General features: G+C 40.1%; 2 protein-coding genes across 2 annotated transcripts in view; one reads left to right on the forward strand and one right to left on the reverse strand.

The window, feature by feature from the left end:
* LOC107098888 (NACHT, LRR and PYD domains-containing protein 12-like) overlaps positions 1-960 on the forward strand; it is a 22,684-nt gene extending 21,724 nt beyond the window's left edge. The window contains exon 9 of the mRNA XM_015396766.1: positions 485-960. Within this exon, the coding sequence (XP_015252252.1) occupies positions 485-494 (10 nt within the window). The 3' untranslated portion in view covers positions 495-960. The remainder of the gene's footprint in view (positions 1-484) is intronic.
* A 2,723-nt stretch (positions 961-3,683) lies between these two features.
* On the reverse strand, positions 3,684-8,109 carry LOC107098887 (muscle-related coiled-coil protein-like). The gene is made up of 2 exons (XM_015396765.1): positions 7,560-8,109; positions 3,684-4,899 (listed from the first exon to the last, which is right to left on the reverse strand). Exons 1-2 carry the CDS (start codon positions 7,920-7,922, stop codon positions 4,327-4,329), a joined length of 936 nt encoding a protein of 311 aa, XP_015252251.1. The 5' UTR covers positions 7,923-8,109; the 3' UTR covers positions 3,684-4,326.
* Positions 8,110-9,188: the final 1,079 nt, after the last annotated feature.

The following is a 9,188-nucleotide window of genomic DNA, read 5'->3' on the forward strand; positions in this document are numbered from 1 at the left end:
TAGTTGGTTCCACAAGAGAGGAGCCTGATAACTAAAAGATCTTTTCTACTTTTAGAAATTCTAGGAACCACTAGTAAACCTGCAGATTGAGAGCGAAGTGCTCATTGTACAGATTTAAAGAGTAGCACTTAGCTCAAATGTGCCAAAGACTCAGGATAAGTTCAACAAATCCTTCTACTGACCAGATTTGGTTCACAGAGTAAGTTACAGTAGTAATTTGACTCATGATAATAGGTTTTGCAGCTTTCTGAAAATCAAAACCCAGGATATGCAAATATTTATCCCAGAACTTATTCTAAGTTTCCACTAATCCCACCATCCAGCTCAGTGTGTTCACTCCAACATGTTAATATGAGAGGTGAAAGTAAACTGGCTCTGCTCCACAGCTGCTCTGGTTTGCAGCATCACTGACTGACTGACAGCTAATGGAGAGAGGCTGGGAACACTCATTGATCACTTCTGTTGCTCTTTCATCTCTCTGCAGGTGGAGGTGATGATCTTAGTGGAGGAGAGAAGCTGATCTGTGTCCTGATGATCCTCAGAGGTTGAAGCTGCAACAGTTTGAGTTTAAAGACACTCTGACTGGATCCTGATGATGAACTCTGAGTTTAGAGATTTTTTAGCTCTTTATTTGTTCTTGGTAAGTTGAAAGTGGCATTTTTATTCAGGGAACTCCAAGTTGCTTTTCCCTTTACTCTCCCAGTTAGTGTGTCTCCCAGTTAGTGATATTTTGTCTTTGAGGCCTTTTGCTCTGAAACTGAAGGAAATGTTACCAACAATATGAAATAAAGCTTTGTTTAAAAGTTTTCAGCCTGCTCCAAGTTTTTAATGCTTCTGATACTGTTTCAGATGTTTTCTGCAAAGTCAGCACAAGTCATCTGTTCTGTTGATCTAAACACCTCAGTAAAAAAAATATTGTTTCTTCAATCAGAGGATAAAGGTTGTTTTTTGTTTCCCATGTTCATGTGCTTTTGCTTGCCTGATATTTTGCCTGAAAATGAACTGGTCAGCAAAAGCAGTTCTCACAGCAGGGGCCAGTGCAGTGTTCTAGAACAGGTGATATATGGTCACGTTTACCTGTGCCAGTAAGGAGACGGGCAGCTGCATTTTGTACCAACTGCAGACGGTGTAAAAGTGAGTAGTCCAAGCCAGCATATAAAGAGTTGCAGTAATCCAATCTTGTATTGATAAAAGCATGGATAACGGTCTCCAGATCTTTTTGTGGCAGGTACCCTTTCACTTTAGATAAAATTCTTAACTGATAAAAGCTATTTTTTACGACCGAACTAACCTGGCGATCAAATTTCAACCTGTCATCAAATATTACACCAAGATTTTTTACTGATGATCGAATGTTAGGTGTAAGAGGGCCCAAGAAGCCAGGGGGAAAAACTGCTGGACTACAACCAAACATTATAATTTCTGTCTTACTTTTATCTAGATTCAGAAAGTTTGAGGCCATCTAAGATTTAACATCGTTTAAGCAGTTAGAAAATGACTGGATGGAGATGTTGGATTTTGAAGTTAAAGGAAAGTAGATCTGAACATCATCAGCATAACAATGAAAAGAAAAGATTATGGTTCCTGAAAATCAACCCCAATGGTAACATATATAAAAGAAAAAGAATAGGTCCAAGAATGGAGTCTTTGGGAACCCCAGAACTGTACACATCTACAAACCTCCGTATAGGGCATTGCCTACTTCATCTTTTGATAACAGTATTTTCCTTTAGCTTCCAATTTGATTGAAAAAGGCTGGTCTCCGCAGCACTCCTACAGACACATCTAGTCCCTGATTTATTTTTGGGAGGTGAATATAAACAAAATTTAGCTTTACGTACTTCCAGGTGTGGCAGTGCTCTAACTTTGCAGGATTCACCAAAAACATTAGCCTCGTTGGAGTTGTGACCTTCACTGCAGCAATGCTGAGCCCCCCTCTGCAATAGGACATGTAGCTTGTTTACTCCGACTGCAAAATTAGCATTCTTTGTATACATGGTACTTTAGTTTTATTAGCTCAAGGAATATTTTCCTAAATGTTTTTGGTATCAGTAGGAAAGGCGTTTGAGTTTCTCTGCATCAGCAGTAGTTCTGGGCTTGCAATTCTCTCAAGGAGGCCTCTGGAAGATTCCAGCTTCCAAAAACATACAATTCAGTCACAGACATGATTCCTTCCAGATATCACCACACCCCCCACCCCATCACAGAGGAACGACGCACCTAACCGCTCCAGCCGGTGAACAATACCTCCTTAACGACTGACCCTTAACAATCTGAGGCCCCGTCCACACGAAGCCAAACCCTGGCCTAAACGCACAAATTTTCCCCCAAACCAGCCTCTCATCCATACGAAGCCGGCGTTTCGGGGTCTGTAAACGATCTTTTTTTTATCAGGCCTTCAGAGTGGGAAGATTTTGAAACACCGTTTTCGCGTTTCCATCTTTAAGCTCTAACCGCATTTTTTTTTTTTTTACACGCATGCGTCATAGCGTCGCCTCTAAACACGCATGCGCGACACAGTATCTCAACAACAATGGCGCCGTACTGTGTTGAATGGTTGCTGCTCATGCTACTCACCCTGCTGTCGGGCTTACAACAGAATCTTCTTCTTCTGGAATATCTCCAGGAAGAACAGAGCAATATCGACGACATAGTTCAGCACCTGAATTTGACTGAACCACGAAAATGGACCCGCAGGGCAACCATGTATAAATATTAGTGCGCATGCCCAACATTTCGTCGCCTGTTTTTGCTTTGGCACCACAGCGCCACTTACAGGCCTGGCATACATTTTGCAGCGTTTTCATGCATTCGTGTGGACGATCACATTTATTTTACGTCTCTGTCTTTACGAGAAACGTTCTGGAAAATATTGGCGTTTCGTGTTCGTTTTGACTTCGTGTGGACGGGGCCATAGACAGGTTTCAGATATTACAGGAGACAATCCCTCCCTTAACAGCAACTAAACAGAGGCAGGAGACCTGCAGAGCTATAGATGGGTTTTTCTGGTTTAATGTAATTAAACCTATATTAACAGATGATTAGATAAGGCCCTATTGGAGTGATTTTGGTTGGCTGACCAGTGCTCTGATGTCCACCACTGGTTTCCGGTTTCTTTAATTCTTTGGTTATGGCTTTAACTCCAGGAAACTGGAGCCCCAGCTGCTTCATCTTTCCTTTGTGGTGTTGGGAAAATCAAAAGGTAATGTCTTTATTTTGTTGGTTAGGCAGTAATCAGGTGTAACTGGTTCAACTCATCAAAAAGAATTGTTGGCAGGTTGGTTTGGCTGTATATTTTCTGTTGTTCAGTAAAATATTTTTTGTAAACTGGATTTTAAATTTACTGATGTTATCTATATGTGGTGAACGCATGGGCAATAATAATTAAATAAGTGAGAGAAAAAACTTGAACAGACTACAAATAGAATACAGCATACAAATAGTGGAACATCCTTGCTTTAATCCTAAATTAAACAATTAAATTCCTAAAGAATGTTTTTAATTATTTGTAAAACCAAAAAAAAAAACATGCCTAAATAGTTTATCTGGAAGTGTAAGTAAAGATTTCAAGGCATTGTTTTTCCTCTGTGATATATGTTGACGGAGGTTAAACAATATTTATCAGACTGTTATGAATCATCAACAGCTTTATAGAAACCACAAGTTAGACAGATTTCCTTTTCACCAAATCCTGACCCAAATCTGAAGATATAAACTATATTCAGGCTGCTTTTTCCATTTCTTTGTTCCAGATCTAAACGTCTTCATTCTTCTTAGCTTTTCCATCAGTTCCACCAATCCAAAAAGGCCTCTGGAAAAGGAAACCTTCCTGTTTTACCTCTTCTGTCCCTGTAAAATAATCATCCGATTTTAATGGGCTTTGCCCCTTTTTCAATATATAATAGAGCAAAATGTTCCTTAAGCCCATCCCTTCTTTGTCCTCCAACATATCAGCTTCATCAACATGCAAACAAGTGAGCAGCAGCAGAGTGAAATGAGAAGCTTCTGATAAAGTCTGTAAGCATTTCCGTCAAACCAGCTTCATTTGTTTAATAAAGGACTAAACAAACAAAAAAACAACAACTAAATTGTCAAGATTTGGTGATAAATGTTCTGAATATGAAAAGCAACAGAGATCCTGGTGATTTCAGGGATCTGTTGAGTTGATGTTCAGTCATGGGGAACCACCCTGCTCGTTGCTCACTTCCTTCCAGTGTTCTTTAATATGAATCTTTATCCATTCAGCTCTGCTCAGTAGCAGGATCACCTTCCTTTTCTCTTTCGAATGTCTCTCATTTCCAAAGAAAACCTTTAAAATGTCCTGGATTACGACAGCTGCTTCATGTCGTACATCGGTACCTCAGACTCAGCCGCCTTGGCCTGGTCTTCAGTCGGCCTGGCTGCACCTGGGCTGCTCTTACGGCCTTTAGGAGGAGGAACAGGAGCGAGTGTGTCTGCAGCCCCCTCAGCTCCTTCCTGGCCCTCCGCCACAGTCCTTTCTTTCTTCAGGTTCAGCTTTGCTGGGACGGTCTTGGTGAAGGTCTCCTTCAGCTTCTCACCAGAGTGCTTCAGCTTTTCTCCAGACTGGCGGATTTTCTCACGCCTTTCGGCCGTTACGATTCGCTCTCCAAACTTGTTGACCTTGGTGCCCAGGTTCTCACGGGTCTTGCTCATGTTCTCCTTGGAGAAGGTGGCTTTGAAGCTCTCCATGCGTGTCATCCCTGTCTTCTTCACACGGCCAGCGGCTGAAGAGTCTGCTTCCTCCACAACCATGTACTCTTCATCTGATTCTGGGGGGAGTTCAAACTGGTCTGGTTCCACCTCAGGTCTCGCTGCGGCTGCACCGCTGGACTCTGCTGGCTCGTTACCTGGCGTGATAGCTTTGACTTCCTGGTCACCCTGAGAGACAGTAAAGGATATAATATCAACCTCTGGATTTTGCAAGTCTAACCTTTGGAATCTTTTTTTGTATTAGAAAAAGATTAATAGTGATGTCAGGTTTAAATCCGTCACTGGTTCAAATGCGTCATCCAGACTTGAAGGGTTAGTTTGCAGGTCTTGATCCTGCCTCCAGAAATAAACTGCAGCACCTGTTTCTGCAGCTCAGCGCTGGGCTGCAGGATGCTAAACATATCGGTGAGCTGCAGCATATGGAGCAAAGCTGGGGCGCTTTCAGCTTCAAGATGCATCATGATGTTTATCTGTCACTAACTTATATCAGGTTACGGAAAAATGCAGAAGAATTAGCTGCAAACTAACCCAGATTCATAATTAAACAGACCTCACTCATTCCTACAGGGAGCTGACCAGTGCAAGCACCACACTGTTCAACAGACTTAACGTTTATCATTTGTGCAAGTTAATGTGACTGATTCCAAAGCATCCACAAAAAAGTACAGTTAATTATGTTCAATATTGAAATGTGGGAATATTGATTAAAAGATCTTTGCTTTCAGCACTGTGATCTTATTGGAAAACTTGTGAAGCCTCAAAGGTTACAAAGCCATGACTTAGAATCATGTCAGTGGGAGCGTCAGCATATTTGATTACATGCATCACCGGTGACACATGATACCTGATCGGCTGACATTTCCAGGCCTTAGACAGAAACCATTCCTGCCATAACTGAGCTACAGGAAGTGAACACACAGCATCAGTTACTAACAGAAAGGTAGCTGACAAATTTTGGAGGACTGGAGTACATGTCCTGTTACAATACTTATACATTATTGTCCAGAGATAAACACAAATATTTAGCATTTTAAATGAATTTCAAGTACTAAAAACCTGCTAACTAAGCTAAGAATGGTACAACCCAATGCTACAAAACCTCCGATTATCGCAAGTCACAGGTCTTTCTCGCTTAATTTAGATCATCTAATGTCTCTAAGCCAATCAAATTAGTTAAACTAAAACCTGCCTTCTGGGCAGGTAGTAGCCAATCAGTGGCTAGCATCATGATTGGACAAAAAATACCAGGGGATGAGCAGACAGCTATATTAGGAGATGGTGGAGGCTTAGACTCAGAATAACTTGGTCTGTCAGCTCTCAGCTGGTTCAGTCACTTATATGACAGCAGCTGAACACATGCTGCATTCTGGTTGAATAGCTGCATAAGAATAAAAGAGGCTTACTGGCTCTACCTTAAGATTTGAAACATTTATGAAAGAGGCAGATAAACACAATTAACACGTTTCTTACTTCAGACATTACTATAACATTGTTTAGCATAAAGCCCATAATGTTAACTTATCTATGTTCATTTTAAATATAGAAGTTTGTATTTTGAGCCACTTTAGCACTGATTGGTTGTCTGACACACTGCGGGTATCCTCCTGTTTAATCCAGAATGCTGGTAAAATGTGTATTGGTGTAGCATTCTAGGATAAAAAAACAACAACAAAAAAACCCAGAAACAGAATAATACATGTGGATGGTTGATTTTAAGGGGCCAAATATATCTATCCCACGAAAACTTGTTGAATTAAAGCTGTGATCTTTGCAGGAACCCCTCAGCATGCTGCCAGGCTTTGCAACGCTAAAAAAACCAAGTCACTGTCCGGTTGGCAGCTTCTGACTGTGGAGGCCAGAGAAGTAAAATACGGCCTGATGACATTTACCCACTGACATTCATGTTAAAGCAACTCAGATTTGGATTAAATAGACTTTCAGACAAGGACAATATCGTGCAAGCTTTTCTAAAACTCTCTACAGTCAGAATTAGATCTTGAAAAAGCTTCAAAACAAGATTGCAAATGTTAAATTATGTTCTTCACTATTCACAACACCTGTTTAAATTGATCAACACTTTTTAGCTAAACTAAGATATCTTTGTTGAGTGCGAAAAAGTGTTTTTGATAAGGCTTATAAAAAAAAAAAAACTGGAGCAATCTTAAACCTGATTCCTGTTCTAAAAGAAATTAACAAATGTTTCACATAAACAGTTTTTAACAGCAGTTAACAGCCTCTTCTGTGAAACTGAATGTGGTTTGATGGTTATGTTGAGGAATAGTTTTAAAACCAGCAACTGTCCTGTGTGATCATTGAGTGTGATGGTGGCTCCTCATTCTTTCTAAACAGGAAAGCAGTCCTAAAGTTCTGAGGAGCTTTGACGTCTATGCTGAGGTTATGAAGTCTTTTTTTTATTTCAAATATATATATATATATATATATATATATATATATATATATATATATATATAAACAACCTGCATTCTAGAACCAGGTCTGAATGGTTTTTGCTGGACGTTTTTGCTGTCTTTGAGTTGTGGTTTAGACTGTTAAAGTTTAAGCTGTGGTTTTGCATCACTGTGATTTCAGATTTAGGTGTTTCTTGAAAAATGCCTTTAGGGGTTATTTTTCTCACTTTACCTATCTAATGTGCAGTAGAATAATTATCTTCACCAAATTTCATCATGTCTTATGTTCTTTGTTAAATGTTTTACTTGTAGCAAACACTTTCCAGTGCATCATTACTTGGATTGATCAGGATTCTTAAGGTGGTTTATGAAATCAGCGAGTATTGATGGTGTTGAGGTGGTCATTCTTGTACACCTTACCTGGTAAATAACAACCCTGAACTTGTTCTTTGCGAGCAGGTCTCCCTGAGTGGCCTCCACCTTCTTCACCCTGAGGTTCTGGTTCTCCACGCGCACCCTGACATCCTTGATGTGGCAGCTGACCTTGCGGGTTTTCTCCAGCAGTCGGCTGACGGTGGAGCTGGTGTTTGCATGATCGTTGGTGAGCTTGACGACGTCGGCCTGAATGGTTTTCACCGTGTTCTCCAGCTCCAGCTGACGCTCCTCCATGCGCTGCTGTGTGGCTTGGACATTGTCCATGAGGCCGGCCACGCGCTCCAGCAAGGCCATGATGCCTCCAGCATCATCTCCGCCTCCTGCTGGCATCCCGGGTTTGTCTGTCATACTGTCTGGTTGGCTTCTGCTTCGGCTGGGTTTTTAAATGATTGTTTCAATTATCAAAATAAAAAATCAATGAAAAGATAAAACCCTGAGGGGTTTGTTTAAGTCAGAGGCTTTAAGGAGCTGAAGACCACAGCAGGGTGACGGTGGAGGATCCAACAGAGAGCAGGCAGAAGCACCGGATCACCACTCTACAGCTGGAGGTTGACCCTTAAAGTGTTCAGATCAAGTTAAAGACTCCACCCTGTTGGACCTAAGAGGGAGGGCTGGTGGGAATAAAAAGAAAGGAGGGGGACAGGAGCAAGCTAAAATAACATGAGCTATAGGAGCACTAATAGGATGAATAAACTTTACTGATATTTGTAAAGTACATTTATAATTATCTTTAATTATAACAAAACAGGACTGTGGGAAAAAAAACTGAAATATGATCTGAATCTTAGTTTTTCTTGGTTTTAATAGTGAAATCTTTGACATATTGAATTAACTCTCAGACCCTCAGACAGAAGCTAAAACCATTTGTATAAATCTTTGAGAGATAGCTAAAGAGGGACATGTATCCCATTTTTTTCTCTGTGTTCTCTGAAGCTAAAAATACAACAGTTGTAAAGTGACTCCCTTTGAGGGGTGGTAGTATTAAAAGCAATGGAAACCCCCTCCCATGTATTCCTGCTCTATCAATCTATCACCCAACACCTTTTCACTTCTTCTGTCTTAATCCATCCCTCCAGGTTTAGACCTTTATGCATCCAACAGATCAACAACTGAGAGGTTAGGTTTCATTAAACCATCCTCAGACACATAACTGCCAAGGCTGCCATCTTTGTTTAGAGTAGGTGATAATAAATGGGTTAAAAGTAGTCCGAATTTTTAGTGGGAACCTGAGATCTGATTTTATGGAATTTTAAATGTTGTTAATGAAGAAAGGACATCTTTAGATATTATGTAGAATCACGTATTAAAAATATCATGTACTAAAACTGCAGCCAGACATATAAGCCTCAGGAGTAGGAGTCTGCAGATATAGTAGATATACTAACAAATTATCTTCTACAATTTTCTCCACTGTCTAATTGCATTGAATTTCCAAGAACAGAAACACTTTTTAAATCTTGTGTTAATTATAAATTAACCTTTTCTTTGTATCTATCTTTTAAGGTACTGTAAACTGGGTTTTAGTAGTTAAGCTGAAGTGAAACATTATTTTATTTTACAATTCACTACATAAATTGACTCTAATTCTAATGATATCATATATATATATATATA

The sequence above is a fragment of the Cyprinodon variegatus genome, unplaced genomic scaffold (assembly GCF_000732505.1).
Source record: "Cyprinodon variegatus isolate N-32 unplaced genomic scaffold, C_variegatus-1.0 Scaffold819, whole genome shotgun sequence".
In the NCBI taxonomy this organism is placed as follows: Eukaryota; Metazoa; Chordata; class Actinopteri; order Cyprinodontiformes; family Cyprinodontidae; genus Cyprinodon; species Cyprinodon variegatus.

What these genes read in the sequence shown, in the direction of transcription:
- LOC107098887 (XM_015396765.1), bottom strand. Translation starts at nt 7,922, where the DNA reads ATGACAGACAAACCCGGGATGCCAGCAGGAGGCGGAGATGATGCTGGA. An exon ending in TCAGGGTTGTTATTTACCAG is followed by an intron (nt 4,900 to 7,559) that starts GTAAGGTGTACA and finishes ACTGTCTCTCAG; the next exon opens with GGTGACCAGGAAGTCAAAGC.